Consider the following 22,104-nt stretch of genomic DNA (forward strand, 5'->3'; position numbering starts at 1 on the left):
TGAAAACTGGGGCAACATTTGCCAGCTTCCAGTCAGCCTGGACTTTGCCAATTCCCAAGACTGCTCAAAAACTGAGAGAGAGGTTATGTGATGACATCAGCCAGCTCTTGGAGAATTCTTGAGTTAATTCCATCAGGACCCACAGTTCCCTCTGCAGGCAGAGTGCAAAAGAAAATAACTTTTCTAGGTGGTAAGGCACATGAGTTAGTCTTGTCTCACCAACTAAAAAGTCTTTAGAAATGACACAGAACAAAAGATAAAAAATAAAAACAAACACCTCTAGCCTTATGTAAAGAAACACTTAAAAGATTTGAATAGAAAGGCCAAAAGAAAAGGGCACAACCTTGATTTTAATTTCCTTTCCCCGTCATTTTTAATAAGAGCCATATCACTTTCTGTGCTTCTCTGTTTTATTATATAAACCATTTCTTTAAAAAGTCTATTTCTTCTCTTTGCAGTAATTCATTTGTTTCCATGTGGCTGTATGAGTTAAGGTCCCTGGGTACTGAGCATCAACAACTGTAAGAGTGCCTTTGGAGCAGTGCATGATACAGGAGACTGACCATGCTGTTTGGTTAAACTGGGAATCTTGCACACCTCACCCTTGTGGGCTTGCCTTCTCTTCCTAACCCAGCTTTGTCCATCTCTTGGAGTTTTTTCTGCCTCATCCATGCAGATGTGAACTGGTGGGGCAGCAGCGGTTCCCAGTGGGTGTAGGCAGTGTTTGGGCAGGGAGCTCTGCGCTCTGCTCGGGCCTTGGAGTGCAGTGTGCTGTAGAGCAGCACCAGCAATTACATGGAGTCCTGCTCCGGGCAGTTTGGTTTTTTTCACCACAGAGCTGTAAGCATATGTTTCTTAAAATAAAAACAGGGCCACTTTTAGTGTTTGTCACCAACTGTTTTACCTTACTACAGGAAGCTGGTGAAGAGTTGTCTGTTTCATTTTTAGTATCAGTGGCATGAGTCTTAAGTAGTGGCATACACAGTTATGGTGTATAACATACATTGTTATGCAAAATTGCATTTCTCTGGAAGGGTTTGTGTTTCTGATGCACAGGACATGAAATAGGCATCAGTTCAGCCACCCACTGGCATGGCATGCAGTTGGTTTGTGTCAATCCATGCTAAGATGTGCTGTAGTGAATTGCAATATCTAGCTGTAGTGTTTTGCCACTCCATGGATATTCCTTAGGCTGGCCTGAATACTCAGTTACAAAAAGTCCATTCTCCCAAGGGAATATTTCAAGGCAGCTTCCCAAAACTGTTTCCTCCATGGGTCACACAAGCAGCCAGTTTGATTCCTCCCTGCCTGTGTGTCTTCAGCTGAATGGTTTGCATGGCCTCCACCCAAAGATAATATCTGCTGGTGAGAGCTCTGGCACCTTTTAGAAGAAAAGAGGAGGCCTCTGGCTGCCTGAGGATGCCTTCCTGCTTTGTTCACTGCTCTAAACTTAAGACAACAGCACAAAGAAACAAACAACAAAAGACTGGGGAAGGCAGAAGGACACTTCCTTTGGTGGAAGTGGGCAGAGTCAGCCCTACCCAGCAGAGGTGGGGTTTGTGATTGACTGCTGTTCACTACGCAGGACTCAGGCTGTTTTTCTTGCTTGAAGAAGAAAGAGAGGACTGGGATAACCCAATCCCTTTTCCTCTTTGTGGCCTGTGCAAGCATGTATTTGCATACTGGCAGCCCAAGCTCTCTCATCTGCAGACCCAGCAGGTGTGTAGCAGAAAGATGCCTTTGGGTCTGTGGGGAAAACATTTTCACAACTTATATATTAGGCAGCTTCTCCTTCAGTTCTCATCTGGTTTTACATCAGGCCCAGTCTGCAGGCTGTGCAGTGGGCAGACACTTCTTTCCTGGCCATGGACAGCCCTCCAGCTGTCTGAGGATTTGCTCCCAGTCCAAAGCTTCCCATTCCCTCTCCTTCTCTCCCCTTTTCTCAGTGTTCAAGGGATCCTTCTGCTTTCAAACATTCAGTGTCCACAGCCAAGCTGTCACTTAGCCCAGAAGATACTTATGTATCAGATAGATTTGGTACTGACACAGATTTAGTTTTGTTGTTCATTATTTTAGATTTTCACTTGAAGATAAGAATACTGAAATTTATTAAGAATGGCTTTTGCTCTTTCCTCTAAGAGAAAATGAAAGAAAAAAAAATCCCTATTTGGAATACTGTTAAATAAACCAGAAAAGAAAAATGCAACCAAAAGTCCTAAATTTCCACTGACAAAGAAACTTACACAAGATCCATGTTTATAAGTCAACGTTTTGCTCAAAGGCCCTCTGATTTTTCTGTATATACCTTTATATTTTCATTTTCTCCAATTCGTCTTTGACTCTTGCCTTTTGCAGGTCATGAAAACATACCACATGTATCATGCAGAGAGCATCAGTGCTGAAAGCAAACTGAAGGAGGCAGAGAAGCAAGAAGAAAAACAGATTGGGAGGTCAGGAGACCCTGTATTTCATATTCGACTAGAAGAAAGGCACCAGAGACGGAGCTCTGTGAAGAAGATTGAAAAAATGAAAGAAAAAGTAAATAATCCTTTTATTTAGTTTAATTTGAAATAAATTCAGTGCATTTCTGACATTCTTTGGTATGATATTATACAGAGAAATCCAGCTGGGAAATAAAATTAAGCAAGGTACACATACTGAACTAGCAGTGGGTTATAGATAACTTGACATAATTTCAGTTCAGAGAGGGGGATACTTAATTCCAAATATAATTCTTTCTGTAAAGTTTGTCACATTTGGAACAAAATATTAAGTTTTCACTTTGTATTCTATCTGTTGTATGTATAGCAGGCTGGAAATTAAGATTCTTTCTTGTTACTAGGAATGTGTGCTTGAATTGTTACCATTTCTGCTGCATACCAAAAATGAAGTAATTAAAATACATTCATATGAAATGTCTTTCCTAGCGTCAAGCCAAATATTCTGAGAACAAGCTGAAATCTATTAAGGCCCGTAATGAATACCTGCTCACCCTTGAAGCAACCAATGCTTCTGTTTTCAAGTATTACATCCATGACCTTTCGGATTTGATCGATGTAAGTATCGGCATGTTGGTATTTCTGTTTATTCTCTTCAGGAATAGTGCTTTCTTTCAGTTTTAAAGGGAATATATTAGTCATATGGACTGCCTACAGTACACTTGCTATTTATAATATTGTATGGTACATGCAGAGGTTTTTCCCTTATTTCCACCAAATAAAGTGGCAGTAAGATGCTGAACCGATTCCTTTAAAGTTCGAACATTGTGTTTGCACCCCATGTGTCAATAGAAAATCTGACATTCCCATTATGTACAATCTCTGGAATCTAGATATTTTTTAGAAGATCAACTTCTTAAGTGGTCATCTAATGGTATTTAATTCAAAAGAAACAGTTTTGTTCCATGTTTTCAAAATTCTGTCTTTTCATTCATTTAGTCATTGAATCATACATACAATGGCTTCTTCCTCTTACTCCATGCAGTTTGAAGGACAGACCCAATCAATCCTGCACTCTATACTGTCAGCATACCTGTTACTTATTTTCAGTAAGTTGTTTTTATGAGAACATCCTAGAAGAATGAGGTTATACACTAATGTTGACTTGTGTCAGCATTTAGTCTCCTGTATTACTGACATATTTACACGAAGCAGAGGGAGCATCCTGCACCCTTATCACATCCCACCCTCTTTGTAAGCTGACTTCATATATGATAGAGAATATACAGAAACAGCAAACACAAGCTCCAGAACATTCATTCACTAGCATTGTAGGGTTAAATGGCTTAGTGGGTCCACCTCTGAAAAAGTGGCGCATTTGAAATTCTAGATATTTGAATATGCTTGCTGCTGCAACAGTAACATATGTTACTTCCAGTAGTAAACAACATTCCTTAGAATGTTGTTTACTATTTTATTCTATTCCTTAATAGAATAAATTAATACAGAATTTGACAAGATGTCTCATTTCTACTGACTGGAGAAGCAAAGCTTCACAGGGAAGGGGAAAAATGCCTCCTTAAGATTAGTGGACTAAAATATCTCCATATGCACGTTTTATTATATGTCATCTAAAACCTGATATTTTCTTTATAATTTCTAGTGTGTTTCTAAAATTTATAAAATCTTGCCTGATTTTGTTAATACTTTTCCCTTGCAAATGGTTTTGCTTCATTTCTTTCTTGCTTTCCTGTAAAAGATGGCAATTAATCTTTTTTGTGTTTTCAGTATTTTTTTCTGTCTCTATTTCAACATCTCTTTTATTCCTTTCCTAGTTGCTACTGCATATTTGCTCCTGATTTCTTCTGGTTTATTGTGTGCCCTGTCCTTGTCTAGTCTGCATCCATCTGCTTGCACAACCTGATCCACCCATCTAGGTTGCCCAGGCAATGAAAGCATTTACCAGGACCTATAGGTGGAAGATTAGGGCAGAAAACAAAGGACAAGCTGTGTACCTGCTGGGGTATCCCCCAAGTGAGAAGTTGAGCCTACCTAGTCTATGATTTTTCTGCAACTGATTAAAAGATGACAGATTTTTGGCCACTAATTAGGGCATGTCTCATACTTGTGATCTTCATAAATTCTTCTTGGATTCTGGAAGGAAGGAAAGGTCCTTTTCTTTTTGTTTCCAACACCCACACCCCTTCAGAAGTGGAATAAATGCTCATTTTTTCACCTCTCCTGCCTTCCCTTTCAAAGTTCACATTTCTCAGAGAATGTCTCCAGTGTGTGTTTCAACTTGGTCAAAACTTTTTCAGGTTGGAAGATGCATGTGATTCTTACCCACTTCAGTGATGTCCACCGAGGTTTCTGTAGCAGTGAAAACTGAGGGGAGGAGCCACCAGCCAGGAGCTTTACAAAGGATTGTGAGGGCAGGAGAAGTGAAGCTTTCTGGCCATACACACAGAGCAGACACCTACTGGAGTTAGTGTGTATGTAGGGATATTTACACAATCATGAATCCTAGAGCTTCCTAACTGCTAGTCTTTAATAAAAATATCCATTCTACAATATTTAATAACACAGAAAAATTGTATCTACTCTGCCTGTCTTTTTTGAGAGCCATGGACCAATGTACACAATAACATTCTTTTGGCAAAATGGCTTGAGAAATTACTCTTCCCTAAGGAATTTAAATGGAAAGTCTAGCTGCCCTTTGCACCACTATTTTGTAAGAGTAGGCTGTAAACATGTGCAACCAGAATTTGCTTCAAAGCTAATTTAATCCAATTGTGAGCTTGTTTAAATGAAGTGTCTTTCAGACATTTGTATTTAATCAGAATATGCTGTGAAAGCACTGGTATTTAGACAGAGTATTTGCCACTTGACAAAGGAAACTCTTTTTGTAAATGCAAGAATCTTGGCAAGGTTTTGGAGTTATATCATTGGAATGTGAGACTTGCTTCCCAGTGGCCATATGTTGCAACAGTCCAGACTACCTCATTCTATAAATCTGTTAATGTCATGGTACAATTTGGAGTTTTCAGAGCAGTGCTGGCAGTTTCATTCTTTGCCCTCTCTATTTTGTCCTGCTTTGCTAGCCTGACTTCTGTCCTTCACTGAAGTCTCTCCCATTGCCTGTACAGAAAGGGATTACCTCTGCTCTGTGTCTGAATTCCAGTTAACATGGAAGAATTTAGATGTCCCCATGCTGTTGATGTTGCCCATAAATGAAATGAAATGTCTTCCTAAGTCAGTGAAAAATATATCTAATGAAAGCAGGATAAATACTTGCAATAAGGTAGTAAACTGCTCCGTACATTTTTTTCTAACAAAGTTGGGAAGGATAGTAGAACTACTAATTTTTACCAAAAAAAAAAAACAAACAAACAAAAAAAAAAAAAAACCACACCCAAAAAAAACCACCAACCTATTTTTCATTTGAATTCTATGACATTTTCCCTATATGAGGCTTATATGGAAAATCCTAAATTACTGTTCCCCATCTGAACTCAGTCTGAACTGTTCAACTCTTGTCATTTCATTAACAGAGCTCAGCACTTCTGACTAAAAGTTATATGTTGCTCATTTTAAGCTCTTGTGATAAAAGCAATATAAAAATATTGCTGGAGTCTTAGCTGGATTATTTAATGCAGTTAGTGAGCTGAGGAATAAGACCAACATTTGCAAAGAAGCAGAGAGGTAAACAGGATTTGATGTGCACAATGTATTTCTGTCCCCTGCATATTGTACTAGAGGAATTTAAATTTTCTGTTAAATATTTCTTCTCTGCTGTCTAGAGTGGGATCTAGTTCAAGTGCAGGACAGAATTAGTTATTTTCTTTATTTGTGCCTATAAAAACCAGTAAAGATTAGCTGAATTAAATAATCTTTACCTAGTATGTAGAAATTTTTTAAAGATTCTGAGTTTCAGAAGAGCAACAAACTACACAGTGCTGCTAACCTGGCTGTTGGTACTTGCCTCTGTCCATATGGCACATACTTTTACTCATTTACATTCATTAAATTTGTCTAAGAGGAAGATAAGGACCTTTTAACAGACTTTCCATGTGTTTTTATGATGTGAAGATAAATACTAGGAAATAGTGATCAAAACAACTTTACTGTAGTTCTGCTGCTGAAATAAATAAAATATCAATGTGTTGATCTTTCTTAAAAGTTTCTGAATCTCTAATTGCAGTATGCATGCTTTGGACCATTAAGAAGTTAAGGAACATTTAGCTATTATGAATTTAATTTATTCTGTAAAGGTTCTTTATTAATCATTTATAAAACCAAGTTTAAAACCAGGGTAAAGTGTATGCAGCTCACAATCTTTATTATGTAAGTCCTCATAAATATGGTATGTACCCTTAGATCCCTTTGATTTGAATGTGGATGTCTGTGTAACAAAATACTTAGAAAGTGACTTATTCAGAGATTAAGTCTTTTTTTATTAATTCCTCTCTCCATTGACATTGGAATTTTATGACTATTCTTGAAACAAAATTAAATGAAATAAGAGCAGCTTGGTTTGGTTGAAGCTCTGTGCTAAGCACTTCAGTTTGTTTTGTTCAAGCCTAAATATACTCTGGGGTACAATAAAGGCAGTAAATGCTCTTGAGACTGCTTCAGATTTAATTTGAAATAAGAATAAAATGCAAATTACAAAGATAATTTTTCAGACATATCCCAAATGCATCCCTCATCTTCCTTCATTTTGCCCAGCCAAAAGTCTTTATGAATCCAGAAATGCAAACAAACTCATATTCTCTGACTTCATTCTGTTATTTCTCATCTCCATGTGTTACTGCAGCAAGTGACATCTCACCTCTAGCCCATAGTCAGGCAGCAGAGCCGTGGCAGCCTGCCTGTACCTGTGTGCTGACTAGTGAGCCTCTGACAGTCATGGTTACTTTGGCTGACAGTGTGGTTGCTCACTTGAACTGTAGAAGTCTTTCCACAAATCTACAGATTTTTCCTGAAAATCATGTAAATACATCTGTGTCAGTGTGTCTGTGTAGATGACTCTCTTTTCTAAGCCATCTTTCCAGCAGATTGAAACAGAACATTTCTTTTTGGATAACCAGGATACTCTGACAGAGCTGTTACCCTGTGTGTCCAGGTTTTGGGGAAAGTGGGTTATGGTCTGGCAGAAGTATGAGTTGTGATATCTGAATGTTTAGTTTTCCTTTTAAAAAATAACTTCCCTCATACAAATTCTATTTTTGCATGAGTAATTTAAGCAAAATTTCAGATTCAGATGGTTTTAATTCCATTCAAAGAGCCACGTGTGATAAAGCATTAGTTCAGGATCTGCATTTTATTTTTGTTTTCTCTGCTGGCATTGGCATTGCAAGAAAATGTCTTAGCCTGGCAAGATACTCTGCTTCACTTGAAAAATCCTCTTCTTGTCTGATTTATTGCCTTGTTCAGCTGTCATCACTTGCCAAAGATGATCACAGTGATAGTGACTGAGCAGATAAGGGTTAAACAATGAAGTTGTGTCACAGCATAAAGGCTGCAATTTTATATTCCAGCTTGCAAAAAAGCTGCATCAGAAACCCACACAGCTCTAATTGTAAATCAATAAGCTTTCTAGTAATACTCAGATTAATCCACCAGAGCCAAAATTCAGGCTGTAGTTTTCTAACACATGGGTGGTTGGCAATGCTAAACCTGGCACTGCCCTCTATTTCTAAGTCCTTTTCAGTTTAATCTTCTATGAGGTCTCTCTGAAACTAATGCACATGAAATAAAACAGCTGTCCCAATTCACTTTCTTATCAGCTCTTCTAGTCTGTCTTTTTCATCCAAGATAGTGAATTAAATATGAGATATGATTTGACATGGAACAAGAGAAAAACACCAAGAGACTTTTCCTTTTAGAAACAGTATTTTTGAGGCTGGTGTTCTTTGAAATATGGATGCACTTCAGTATAAAGGTTGAGTGGCTGTTTTAGTAAGTGTAACAAAAATTTCCATTTTATGAATGCAAAAGAGAAATTAACGTGTGTGTGTGTGTGATTGAACATGACATCTTTTCTATTTTGTTTGAATGGTTCAGCATCTGGTTTTTCGAAGAGCTACTCTCCCATCTGCAGTCACTGCCTGAGTACTTGCTAGGAGTGAAAACTTAGTCTTTCTGGAAGCTTCCTTGTGAATAAAACAGCTCTCTGTTAGATTTCAGAGAGCAGCTTCGTCACTAGTGCTTACCGTACCTAAGTCAAGGTGTGAAGTGTTTCATCCCCTTCTATTCATCAGTAAAGTGTTTCATTCCCTTCTACACGAAGGTTTTGGTATGGTAAATAGGTTGAAAGCTCTTTCCTTCTGTCTCCCTCTCTGTCTATTTCTCTCCTTTTTCAAATAAGTCAGAGGAAAGGGAGGGGAATGTGATCCCATGAGTCCTGTGGAGTTTGTAGTAGCTGTGAGGGAGGTACTCTTATAAACAGTGCATATATGCATATAGGGTACAGTGGACTGAATTCAAATTGCTTCTTTACCCAGCCCCATAGTTACCCTGGGAGTCTGCAGGGGTGGGTGACATCAGGGTGACTCTAAAGCTGAGTGCTCTGGCCAGGCGCTGGCCTCTGGTAGGGGCACATCTCACCTGTTTGAATAAAGAGCCCTGTTTTGTATGCCACTGTTTGCAAACTGATGTGCCACTATTGAGGCGACATCTCCCCTTGTCTGGAGGCTCACTGAGCAGAAATTGAGGGTATTTACTGTACAATGTAGGGAAACAGTCAGCTGATAAGCTACTGCTGTGACATTTTTAAAATATATTCAGCTGTTCTCTAAAATATTAATGAAACATGAATAATGCAAATTGAGGATGTTTAAAATTCAAGAACAAACACAACTTAATGTTTTACCAATTAGGTTTCAATTACATTCCATTTCATAGAAAAAAAAATACATAAATTATGACTTTCTGCATTTAGTGACATGATGTGCATTTCTGGCTCTATATGAGCATGGGAAATAAGGTGTTTACATTAAATACATTTTCATGATCAGGGAAAAAGGTGTTAAACCTTTTCTGTTGTTTGAAAAAGCATTTTAGATGGATTGCTTATGCTCAAAGTATTTGAGGTTTTGGTTGGGCACAGGCATGGTAAGCAGGAATTGCTTCAAGTTCACTTTGCTGATGATAGTTATGTTAGGGTGTGTTTAAATAGGTGATTCAGGGCTTACAGATGCTACTGATGCTGAAAAGCCCACTTGTGTGTGGAGCCCCAGATTTTATTGATATGCTGTTCCTGCTCTTCTGTATCTGATAAGCAAACTGTCACATATGTGCTCTTGATCTCTTTTCTAAAACTGTCCATTAATCTTTGCAACAGATTGAGGATACTAAATACTTACTGTCTTAACCCCAGAAGTGTATTTTAATTTAGAAGATATTTTGCTAAATACTTCAAAGATAGAAAAATTTCAGGACAGAAAATTTTAGTGACAGTTTCAGGATTGTGATATTGGAATGGCATTTCTCCTTTTAAATTTGTTTTCTTTTCCCTTTGTTGTTTTTTTTAGTGTTGTGATCTTGGATACCATGCTAGTCTGAACAGAGCCCTAAGAACATACCTTTCTGCAGAATACAATCTTGAAACTTCCAGGCATGAGGGATTAGACATCATTGAAAATGCAGTTGACTGCTTGGAGCCACGCAGTGACAAGCAAAGATTCATGGAAATGTACCCCACTGCTTTTTGTCCACCAATGAAATTTGAGTTCCAGTCTCATATGGGTGATGAGGTCTGTACCCTGACAAGTGACCCCAAGTGACTGTTTCTGTATACCAGGATAGAGAGTTTATCATTTACCAAACCCTTTGGTGTAAGCTACCCAAAAGTCAGTGCATCAGCAATAACATTTTGCAAAACTTTGCAGCACTGTCTGCTGCTTCAAAGTTCTCATGTAAAAACTGTTAAGTGTTACTGTATTCTGTATCATTTATAATGACATTGCTATGAATTTGCTGGCCAGCCTGTGCTCAGCCCAGCACCAGTGTAAGCAGTGAGTTTGTCTTTACTGCCTGCATCACTCATAACAGAGTTTGTGGGTGCTATTTGAGAGCAGCTACAGAGCCGCTCCAAATTATTCATGCTGCAATGCAGCCTTCTCCCCTTCTTCTTCCCCCATTTTATCATCTGGAGATTTCAAGCATAGTGGGCGCTCCAGCTGTGCCCTGTTCTGCTACACCAAAGGCCAGTAGCAAAGCAGAATTAAAAATCACCCATGTACATCCTTTTTTCTGAAGGTAACTCCAGGGTTTGCATTTCTGTGTGATACAAAAGCCACAAAAAGCACACATACAAAAGCGTTGTGCTCTTTATTCATAAGCTGTAGCACATACTTTCACACCTTACAGCACATAAGTACTTTAAATTTAGAGGGGCACATTTTATTGCCTGCTTTATTAAGTTTTAATAGCTTTGGTAGGAATTTACCTAGTTTTAAGAAGAACAACAAGACTATTGACTTTTTTTTTAATTACTTGCATCTTACAGCTCTTTTTGATTCTTTGTTAGGTTTGCCAAGTCTCTGCCCAGCAACCTGTGCAAGCAGAGCTTATGCTTAGGTATCAACAACTACAGTCACGATTGGCTACACTCAAAATTGAAAATGAGGAGGTAAGACCTATATCTACAAGGGCAAAGCATTGAACATAATTTTCAGGAAGGTGCAGTGTTTTCTACCTTGCCAAAAGCATGTAAATGACCCCGAAGTGGCTCCAATCTGTATAAGTGATTTTAATTTTAAACATCAAATACTGGCACATATGCTAGGGTGGATCCTCACCTGCTTTACAGAGGTTTGGAAACTTTGTCTTTTACCTGTCCATACATTCACATTACTGAGTTCCACGTTTTGCAGATGCTTCAGTGTAAACTTGTTAGAGCACATATTTTTAAATTCTTACAACAGAAAGCCACTGAGAAGAGTTATTGTCTTCTGTGACAACCCTTTGTCCAGTCCTCAACTTGCTACTTCTGTAGTACAAAGGAATTTGAACTGCCTTTTGTGGTAGCTGAGTCAAGATCTCTTATGCTCTCAGCTACAGCTATTTATAAACATGACTAATGAATGCCTGTGATGGGAACAGCTCACCTAGCAAAATAAAATGTAATTTTTTGTAAAATATGGAAAAAACTATGCTGTTCTCTTTCCCCTGCTCTGGCAGTGGAAATAAAATGCACTTTTATCACAGTTGAGGCAATGTTAAAGTCCCTCAGTTTACATGAGAATCTGTTCCTAAAAGAAAACATAGAAATAATTTAGTTTCTTCATGTACTTTACTGATAAGTTTTCAGGATGCCAGCTTTTCTCATTCTAGTTTGTGTGTTGAGTGTCTAGAACAAAGTGTTAATGACATGTACCGTAGCCATAAAAAAAGCCCAACCACTTGCATTCAGAAAGTCTCTCAAGGTAACAAAGATGGAAGGAGAAAGATAATTTCTTTCAGTGAAATGAAGTGCAAGAGCATAGCAGGAAAAATCATGTTTGACAGGTATGGAAGGGATATTTGACTACATTGGAGTTGTAAGTAGACATGTCCATGATTTGGTTGGCCCTCCTAGAGACTCCACCTGAAGCAAAACTGGGAAGCAAATCACATCCTTGTGAATCTTACCATTTACTTTATTGCACTGTGGAAACTGCATCCCTTGTCCACAGCATCCATGCCTGGGTTTCCACTATGAGCAGTGGTGCTCCATAGGCCATAGGAGGGCTGGGAGTCTGGTGTAAATTGTTCTTTCTCGAGCCCTCTCTGTCAACAATGTATTCCACTTCTGCAGTCTGAATGTCACTGTGCCCCTCATCACAGCACTGCACAGCACAGGGGTCACAGATTTTTTTCCTTGGAAGATCACATTGTTCTGGCCAGATCCAGATCCCTGGATGTGCATATTAGATATAACACACTGACCACATTTAGGAGAGCTGACTCTCCAGAGTACTGTATCATCTCTTGCCTCCCAGATTGGGGACCTTAATCAAATCATGTCACATTTCAATTCTAATTTCAAAAAAATGCTTGAGTGCACTACAAAGCCAACACAAGGGTGCATCTGTGTTTGTGGGTTAGACCATGATAAAGCAGGGAATGAGACAGGATGCCTGTTACATAGATGTCTGTTGTAGCACACCTGACTTTGCACATTTACACACCAGTTTGTTTGGGGGAGTGTGCCAGAGAGTTACTGTGAGTAATGAGCTTCCCTTCTAAGCTGTTCCTGTATATATTATCTGCCATTTGGCAAATTATGCTTTTTAACACCAGGTTAAGAAAACAACAGAGGCTACCCTGCAGACAATACAAGATATGGTCACCATAGAAGATTATGATGTGTCAGAGTGTTTCCAGCACAGTCGCTCAACAGAGTCTGTGAAGTCGACAGTCTCTGAGACATACCTGAGTAAGCCTAGCATTGCAAAAAGAAGAGCTAACCAGCAGGAAACAGAGCAGTTCTATTTCATGGTATGTTGGTTGCTTCCTCATTCATGTGATGCAGACCAAACACCTGAAGTAAACGTTATCCAAAAATTCCTGGGATTTATGTGTCATGCATAGTAATAGATTCATCTGCATTTCTACAGAAATTCAGAGAATATCTGGAAGGTAGCAATCTCATCACAAAACTTCAAGCAAAACATGACTTGCTGCAGAGGACACTTGGAGAAGGTAAATATCACACAATAAACTGAAAAGTGATTCCAAACTATACAGTGAACCTACTGAAATGCCAAAGATATGCAGGAAAAAAAATACAAAACTTAAAGATTAATTGTCCAGTAAACATAGGTTTGATTTTTACCAATCACATTTTTGGTGCAGTGGTAAGAGTATACACAGTAAATTGATTTTATTACCTCAACACACACTTATTCCCACTGCACAGATGTTTAGACAAATGACTATTTGGCAACAGAACTACTGAATGAAAAATCTCGTGCCTGAAAGGAGAGTGACACAGTCAGTGCAGGTTTATTCAAGAGCTGTGACAAATGTAGTATTTCTATACCCTAACCATTCTGTTGACTTGAGGTTTTTAATGAATCACACACTATGCACAGCTCCAGCCTCTTACCAGCCCTTCCAACAGAAACTTCCTCATGCACCAAAGGGAAAAGGGGAATTGCAGTACAGACTTGAGGACTAGACACACAGAGTGGAACAGACTTGAGAAGAAGCGAGATTACACCACAAAGAACAAAAATCTTCTTCTGGAAGTTAAAGACTATGATTTTGAAGTTTAGACTCAAGAAAGGAAACCTGTTTGCAAAAAGTATTACTCTGAAAGATGTAAAACTTACTTTCTTTTTACTGCCAAGTATCTGTAGTTAATCACATCTCCTCTTGCTTTTAATACAAAAGCCCAGATCCCCAAATCACGTGGAGGTGCCTGAACAGCTATTAGCCGTTCAGTGGCTATAACCCAAACAAACCCCTATCCAGGGAGTGACTGAAGTAGGGGATAGGATTTAAGCAGCATTTTCTGTCAAAACTGAACTGTAGAAGATGGTAGCTGTTTTTAGACATCTGTGTTATCTTCTTTCTCATGGAAGTTTTCATTTAATAGATTTTTATTTTGAGTGTGTGCCGTGAACAGTTTATTCACACAAAACAGTGTGCAGCTGACTTGAGTCAAAAAAAGAGGATGTTTTTCTTCTGGAAGCTCATTGAAAATGTCTTTAGAAAAATACAGTGGAAGGGAGGGAGATAAAAGGCAACAGAATCTGCTGCATAAACCATGTTGGAAAAAAGTAAGGAAAGACTTGTTTGAAAGGAAACCTAAAGAAAAACTTCTCAGCAGGGTGACCCAAGTGATAAATTGCCATTAGGCTCTGGGCCATTCTGTCATGCTGAGGCATGCTTGGACTATTCTGTTTGAAGAGTTCCCTTCTACACACCATCTGTAACCCCCATGTAGTAATCTGTGTTGCCCACAGTGGTTTTGCACATACTTCTTGTCCCAACACCATAGCATGGCACATGCAAATAGTACCTCAAACATACACATTTGCATTCAAAGCTGATATTTGGAGCCATTATTTTTAAAGGTTAAAAAGCTCTAGTACCCCCTTGAGTTGAGGCATGACCTGCATTAAAATGCCCCTGTCTTAGATGGAGGACCTGGATTCTGAAAGTTTCTTGAATGGGGAGTATTGAGAGGATAGAATTACTGTGGTAATATGAACGTTATTGCTGCAGGTAATACAGAAATGAATTTGTTGGACATTACTGCTCCCCTCAAACTGCCTTTTCTGGAAACTTTCATATCAGCAAGACTGCAGACAAATAACACAGTGTGCTTTGTTAAATAAACTGGGGAGAAGGAGAGGATTGTCTCAATTGCAAGTTTTCCTTTGGCACCCTTTCTTGCTTTCATTCAAAACTGTAGAGTGTAAGGATGTAGGCTGAATAGATCCAGGTTCCCATCTGCTGCCCACAGTGTTAACAGCATTTGGCTTCTATTCTGGTTCATCACCTGCCTACTACAGTCTTGCTGTTTATGAACACAAGAGATACATATTCATGATCTGCCCAGGGAAGATAGATGAAGTGCTCTGTGCTGAATCTGCTTCTACCCACTTAGAAAGTAAATAAGAAACACTCCAATGAAATTGATACTAAACATAGGAAGCACACTGATGATCACATTAGTCCTGATCCAAAGGCTCATCTATTGAAAGAAGAAATCAACAAAGCAAAGGGAAATCCAGGAAAGAAAATAAGTTGTAGAAGAAATTCCCCTAAGGCCCAGACACCTTTTGCCCTAAAATGTTTAATATCAAAGGTGTGTTTAAAACTCCTCCCAGGCACAGTATTTGTAACATCTTCTGTTTTACTAACATTTATTATTGGAATTCTTAGTCTCAGTGAATTTCTCGTAGTAACCTGAGTAGGGAGAAGTCCTTAGTTTACACTTTTTCTGTCATAGGTTGTTTTTCATACTCTTCTTTGATCTCTTTTTCACCTAGCTGACATAGATGCCAGCAACATTCATGTGTTACTGTCAGAGATTGTTCCCAAAACGTTTTCTTTGTGCTGCTTTGAGGGGATCCACACTCTTCTAGTATTGCAAAATATATTTTCAGACTAGGATCTTCAGTACTGTGCAGTACTTTGCATGCATCTGAACACTGGCACGTAATAGTATGTTTTTCATATCACTGTTATTAATTCTTCCTGGAGTCTGAGAAGCTGGTTTGGTGTCACTTTCAAACTGGGACGTGTACTGGGACCTAGCCCAAGTGAAGCTCAGAGTGATTTTCAGAGATCATATCCATAGATCTGTTCACTGGCATAGATGTTTAATTCTTCACTAATACCTTACTTGACCCTGCTAATAGTGAATTTTGTGTGCAGTGTGTGTCACTTAACCCCTTTAAGGGGCTTCACAGTTTTGTCATGATTTGATACAAAAGTATTTCAGTCATCTGCACAGTGCCCTGCCTTCTTAGCTGCTGTGATCTCTCAAGATATTAATAAATACCTTCTGGATTGCATAAATGGTCCTAATGGGAAGGTCTGAGTAAATGGCTGTTACATTTTTTGCCATGATGAAAAAAAGACCATTATAAGTCCACTGGGTTTCCCTTTTCTTCGCTAGTTTTTGATCAGTGAAAATACTTTGCCACTCTATCCATGGCTGTTTAGTTTCTTTTGTCACCTCCTGTGAAGAAAGTTATCAGTGGCCTTTGAAAGCTTAAGTAAATTAATTGAACTGATTCTTCATTCAGTATTTTACTGACATTTTCAAAGATTTTCAATAAATTAATAGGGCACAATCTCCCTTTGGCAATGCTGGGCTCATTGGAACTTACCATACCATGATCTTTGTCCTGTTTCATTATTTTGCTTTTCATTATGATGAGTCAGTCATGCCTGATTTACTGGTCTGTTGATCTGCCAAGGAGCCTTTCTGGAATATGATATTTGCTTCTTTACAGTTCCCTGCAGTTCTCTCTGGTGTTTCTCAGTGACAGTGTTGTACTTTTTTCCTGTAATACACAGAGAGAAGAGAGTAAGCAGTCTTTTAATAACTACTCGTGTCTAGAGCTCTGCATTTTCAGCATTGAACAGGTTTAGGGACAAGGTGCATGGGGAGATGTAATCTAATCTTGGCACAGCTCTATTCCATACTGATTCAGCCACTGAAACATATGAGCACCAACAACAGACATTGTTTGGATTTTTACTTGAAATTATTTACAGTAACAAGTGACTAAATCTTTGGGTAGGCTTCTTTAAAGTTGTTCCATAGCATGGGTTGTGTTTGTATTTTAAGTGAACTGTGGAGATAGTAGGTAACTCCAGTGCCCTGTTTGTTGTATAGTTGTATATCTTTTGCTTGGTAGCATGAAAGTTAGGGTTAAAAATAATTTACTAAGTATCATTTAGATACAAAAATTTCAACCTAAAGCCTACAAATTATTGTTTCCTGTTTTATTAAACTTTCTAGGTCACAGGGCTGAATACATGACAACAAGGTAAGATATTTTTATCTGACTTGGTTTAGAGTTAAAAAATAGGGAAACTCTTAGAATTTTAGGACAACTTCATAAGGCTTGTTGCTACTGTTACATAAATTATGTACAGACCCTGTGTATTTTAACATTCAGCATTTCTGTTTCAGCATGCTGATGAGTAAAGGATCAGACCATTCATCTTCCTCATTTTTGTGAGCTGCTTTGGCCAGTGCCAAGGGTGGGACAAGCTGGGAGATCCTCAAAAATATTTGTGAATCACACATCAAATTTGGAAGTTGCAAGGGGAACTTAAGAGCTTGAAAAGAAATATTTTTCAGTTGTCAGAGATACCTTGCCTCTCATAGTTTGTAACTCACTTGATCAGGATACACAGTTTAAAAGAAGCTGGTAGGAAGATCAATTTGGGCAATGGGCTGTGTCTTTGATAACCTAGCTCTGAAGACAAATACCTGCCTCCCCTCGCATCCATGTGTTCCATACTGAAACAGCTCTATATATCCACAGAAGAGAAGGGATTCAGTGTTAGATCTCCCAGCTTTGTGCTGCATGTGCTTTTTAAGTTGTGTAATGCCACAGCTTTGAAGCTGCCTCCAGATATAAACCTGGATAAGCTCTGCAGCCCCCAGAGACTAGGAGAGGGCAATGGCAACTGCTTGAATTTGCAGCTGCCATGTGTATGTATCACTGCTACAGGCAGTGTGCCCTGCTGAAGCAGAACATCCAGTCCAGCTTGCTTGGTCTCACTCTTCCCTTCCCATGCAATACATCCTTTCCCAATGCCTTCAAGAACCATATTTCCCGCTCCTGATGTTTCCAGGACATCTCTACAGACTTTACACCGGATTTTCTCCCACCACTCCATGTCCTTTGTTAGTTCTGTAAAGTTGGACTTCCTCAACTTCTTTGCTTACATGACCTCAGTTGAAAAGTGGTTACAAATCAGAGCATTCTTCCCAATTGCTGCCATTAATTCTGACAACTGTACCTTTAACTCTGCCTCCAGGTGCTGCCATTCTGGGAATGCATGGAAATCAACAAGTTTATGTCTAATGAGAAAACCTCCTTTCTTGACTCCAATGCAGGCGACTCATCAGGCTCACATCATCCTAAGCTCCCTGCTGTGTAAACAGCTGAAAGGAGATGGTGGATTTAGGCAATGATTTTACCTTAGCAAAGTGGGGGAGCAGTGAAGCCATCTTACCTCATATCTTGTTACAGCTGGTCACTTAGAGAAAAATACTCTGAGGAGCAGGGCCTGCCCATCTGTTCCTCAGCACCAGCTCCTGGGCTTTGGCTGGGCCCTGCCTGTTGCCCAAGGTTCAGTTATCTTTCTGGACTGTGAGACATGCAAACAGAAATGTTCTTTAAGGTCAAAGTTAAATTGTAGGAGGGAAGAAGATCTCTTTAAAGATGAGTTTAAAATAGCAGATAGTACTCAAACAAACTAAAGCCCCACTGCTGAATGCTCTATGCTTTATTGTTTCTCACTGATCCCCCAAAAACATTTGATTTTTTGCTAAGTTCAAAAAAACCTGTAGAAACTGCTGGTGCATGGGAACTAAGGAAGCTGTTGGCATTTAACTGTTGGCATGACATTCACAAAGTAGTTTGTGATCTAGAGTACAGTATTTATTTCCTGTAATCTCTTTCAGTCATAGTCACCACATGTAAAACACTAGGTAAAATTTTGCAGACCAGAGTTTTATGTGTTCTTCCTTTACTTCTTTATGTGTTATGCTGGTTTTATTTATTTGTTCAAGTTGATATACTTTTAATTCCATTAGTCAATTAGCAAGGTGGATTTTTCATGTGTGAAGTTGTTGATGGTTGGATGTGCAGGGCTAAAGCTGTTTAACCTTCTTGGCTCTAGTTGAAAATGCAGACTGTTTGGTTTTGAAGCATCTTAGGAGTGTGTTGAGCAGCTTTAATTTGCATTTGAATTTTCTCCAGCATGAAGCAACTTTTCTGCTTGATAAGAGGTGCTTCAAGTGGTCTGTGTTCTGCCATGGCTGGCAGGATGAATTCCAGTGGTTGCTGCACATTTTATGCATGACCACAACAAAAAAAGCCATTCCAATTGTGCAGTGTTTGGAATAAATTTATATGGTAAAACTGCAAAACAGGGATTCATAAAGAATGTCATTATTTATCCATAAGTAATTTTTAATGGGGGAGTTCTCCACTCTTTAATGTGGTACACTTAAATTTGATGGAAAGTCTTTATTTGATAAGTATTGTGTTTATTGCTCCCTTTACAATGTTCTGTTGTTTTGCCATGAGCTTACAGACATTTCATTTTGTTGTGTGGCTTAATTCTGCCTTGCTCAGTAATCATATTCCCTTCCCTTAGGCCTCCAAATCTTCCCCCTAAGCCCCAGAAACACAGGAAGCCCAGACCCCGATCACAGTATAGTGCTAAGTTGTTTAATGGTGATTTGGAGTCATTCATCAAGGTACTGGCACCAGCCACCCCAGTGGCTGATCTCAACACTTCTTGCTATAATGGTCACTGCCTCACAAAAGCTGAGGCAGATCATTATGTTTAAGTCTGTCCTGGGGCTCTTCTTTCCCAGTTGATCAATATAATACTTCCTGAAGTCAAAGGGAGAGAGGGGGATTCGTTTCTCACATTAGCCTCCCTACAATTGTGTTAATCAAGTAGGAATAGTATTGTCAGCCTGCTTTTAGTAGGAAACTTTGCTTCATGTAGTAGGTAGGACGTAGTGGTGCATCCCACAACTTACCACAATTTCCTGCTTGCTATTTTCATAACATCCGGTGTTCAAAGTGGAGAAGCAGCATTTCCCTGGGTTTGATATCCAGATTTTGATTTCCTATGACTTTAGGAATTTATTATATTGTGTGAAATTGTGATCAACGCTATTCTGGATCTTGTATCTTTGCTGTATTTACTATCTTCTTCTTTCTCCTACTTTTATTTCTAATAATGCTTCTAGCCGAGGCCGAAGGAACTCTCACACGAGACATCAGGTACAGTTCTGGTGACAAGAGAACCAGCTCTGCCTCGCTCTCGGGTTGCATTCCTGCCTGGCTCAAAATGAGTTCTTTCAAAGACCTGGAGGGAGAAGTTTGCATTAAGAAATGAGTGTACAAATATAGCAGGCAAAACTAAACCAGAGCAAAACTCTGGAGGGATTGTAGTCTTAAATGATGGATATTCTCTTACTCATTTTCAAGGACTCGCCCACATCACAGTTTGTGCCTCTGGACACTAGCTGACACAGCTACAGGAAAGAAATCTTAAAAAAATTGTCAAAATACATTTATGAATTCAATGAATTAAATTCTTGGCTGCAAGCTCTGTGAATTGGGTTTGAATATTACAGGGATTTTTTTTTTCTTGTTCAGTATAGCTAGGCAAACATTTTGCAGAACAAATTCTGTGCTCAGTGGCACTGTATTGATTTAGCTGTTTTTGAATCAAGATTTCAGTCATCCTCAGTACAACTAAAGGCGAAATTATTATTTTTTTCATTGTTACTGTTACACAGGAGGTGCCATGAAATGCAAAGACCTTGAGAAATCATCTCATGAGAAATAGATGAGTATCATCAGCAGTTTCTTCCTTAAGGGTGAAAGTAAGCAAGGAAGCAGAAATTCTCACTGTGAAAGCCCCTAGACTAAAGTAAGACAAAGCGAATCAGGAGAAATGGTACCCCATCATTTTGCCTCACTGAGGAACATGGCAGTGTGGCTGACAGGGCTTACTTGCAAGTGGGGAGTCATACATAATTAGTCTTTCAAAAGGAAAGGTCAAAAAAGCTGGTAGCCTTATGTCAGATTTGCCAATGTGGGAACTACCTTAGGACAGCATCTCTGCCCAAAGACCCTGTCATTCCTGGTAGGCACAGCTAGTGAAATAGTGTGTTACACCAAACTGCTTTTTGCTTGAGTTTTACATCATAAGAAATTATAACTAGTCACAAACATCCATTCACTGACTACACACATCAGATTAAATTCAGAGTAGCTGTAGGGTCACTGTTCTTGACACTCACCAACACAAATTGTTACTTCAAATTATTTTCCTTTGATTAGATCCAAAGGGCAAAGCTGTTAGTTTAGATTATTTTAGGGTATTACTTAAGTACAAAGTTTTGAATTCTCCAAAAACAGGTCGGAAAGGGATTTGGGTTTTTTTTGTAATTTCTTACTGCAAACACTATCTTTTCCTAGGCTTTACATTTCTTTGCATGAACCATGAACTACTAACAAGAGATGTGGGTGCTTGTTGTGCATTTTTGCTAATACTCTGCTGTTCTGCAGAGCCAGGCTGCTCAGTGTTGGTGAAGATTATGGTGTTCCTGGGTTTAACAACTGACCTGATCCAAGGGGTTTTTTATTTAGCTGTTACTGAATCATGACACAAGCCAAAGAGGAAATGCTAATCGAGCCATTACTGGTTCTTGGCTAGCCACTCTTTGCTGGGTTTCAAATTAAGAGACAAAGAAGCCACAGTTTAAATAGCATAGTCAGTGATAACAATCTTTTGTTAGCCCCACTAAAACAGTGCAGAGTCCATGTAAGATTGGGGATTTAGGTTACCTCAGGAGGTGCAATTGCTTTCTGTGTGTTATTTTTCAAACCTTTTTAGTTGTTTTTTCTACTTGAGCTTAATTCGTAAACTTCCCATTAGTGTAGTTTAGCATGAAAACAAAGTACTAATTTGTAAGAGAAATGTGTATTCTGAGTTACAAGGTGCTTTTGAATTAATGATTTTATCATTCAGACTGATTTTATACTAAACTTCCAAATGAATTAGTCAATTCTCTGAGCACTTACATATTGGAAACTCATTTGGAAAGAAAAATTACAGCTTCCAAGACAAGAAATTTTAAGATTATTTATGAATCAGTAATTTCTGCAGCATAAGCACCAATTTTTTCCAAATAATTTTTAATCATATCATTTATGTCTTTAATCTGTATTTGATAACTTCTGGTCACTTGGGTTAAAATATCCATTTTTTAAAGTGCCAAAACAAAAGGTTTCCAATGGTTATTTTGGAAAATAATCAGTTTAAAAGAAAATGACAAATAACTCACTAATATAATTAGTGTATAGTCATTTTCTCCACCTCCCATCACAAGTGCTTTTTATCCCTTTTTAAAACACTTTTGTGGAACTGAAAGTGTAGCTACAGA

At 38.7% G+C, this 22,104-nt stretch overlaps 1 protein-coding gene across 4 annotated transcripts in view; it reads left to right on the forward strand.

The window, feature by feature from the left end:
* The window catches only part of SRGAP1 (SLIT-ROBO Rho GTPase activating protein 1), a 139,733-nt gene that overhangs the window by 86,525 nt on the left and 31,104 nt on the right, over nucleotides 1–22,104 (forward strand). Inside the window, exons 5-13 of one of the 4 annotated variants that reach the window (XR_001991449.3) lie at nucleotides 2,356–2,538; nucleotides 2,928–3,056; nucleotides 9,974–10,195; nucleotides 10,972–11,073; nucleotides 12,726–12,923; nucleotides 13,043–13,127; nucleotides 16,912–16,939; nucleotides 19,290–19,392; nucleotides 19,897–19,930. Coding sequence is in view for 3 of the 4 variants with exons in the window: in XM_018919678.3 (XP_018775223.2) it covers nucleotides 2,356–2,538; nucleotides 2,928–3,056; nucleotides 9,974–10,195; nucleotides 10,972–11,073; nucleotides 12,726–12,923; nucleotides 13,043–13,127; nucleotides 16,912–16,939; nucleotides 17,943–18,099 (1,104 nt within the window). In the remaining variant the exon portion in view is untranslated. Of the gene's footprint in view, nucleotides 1–2,355; nucleotides 2,539–2,927; nucleotides 3,057–9,973; nucleotides 10,196–10,971; nucleotides 11,074–12,725; nucleotides 12,924–13,042; nucleotides 13,128–16,911; nucleotides 16,940–17,942; nucleotides 19,393–19,896; nucleotides 19,931–22,104 lie in introns of those variants that run through there. The other 3 variants (XM_030237956.2, XM_018919678.3, XM_030237958.2) reach the window with 3 other exon arrangements.

This window comes from Serinus canaria, chromosome 1A (genome assembly GCF_022539315.1).
Source record: "Serinus canaria isolate serCan28SL12 chromosome 1A, serCan2020, whole genome shotgun sequence".
NCBI lineage: Eukaryota > Metazoa > Chordata > Aves > Passeriformes > Fringillidae > Serinus > Serinus canaria.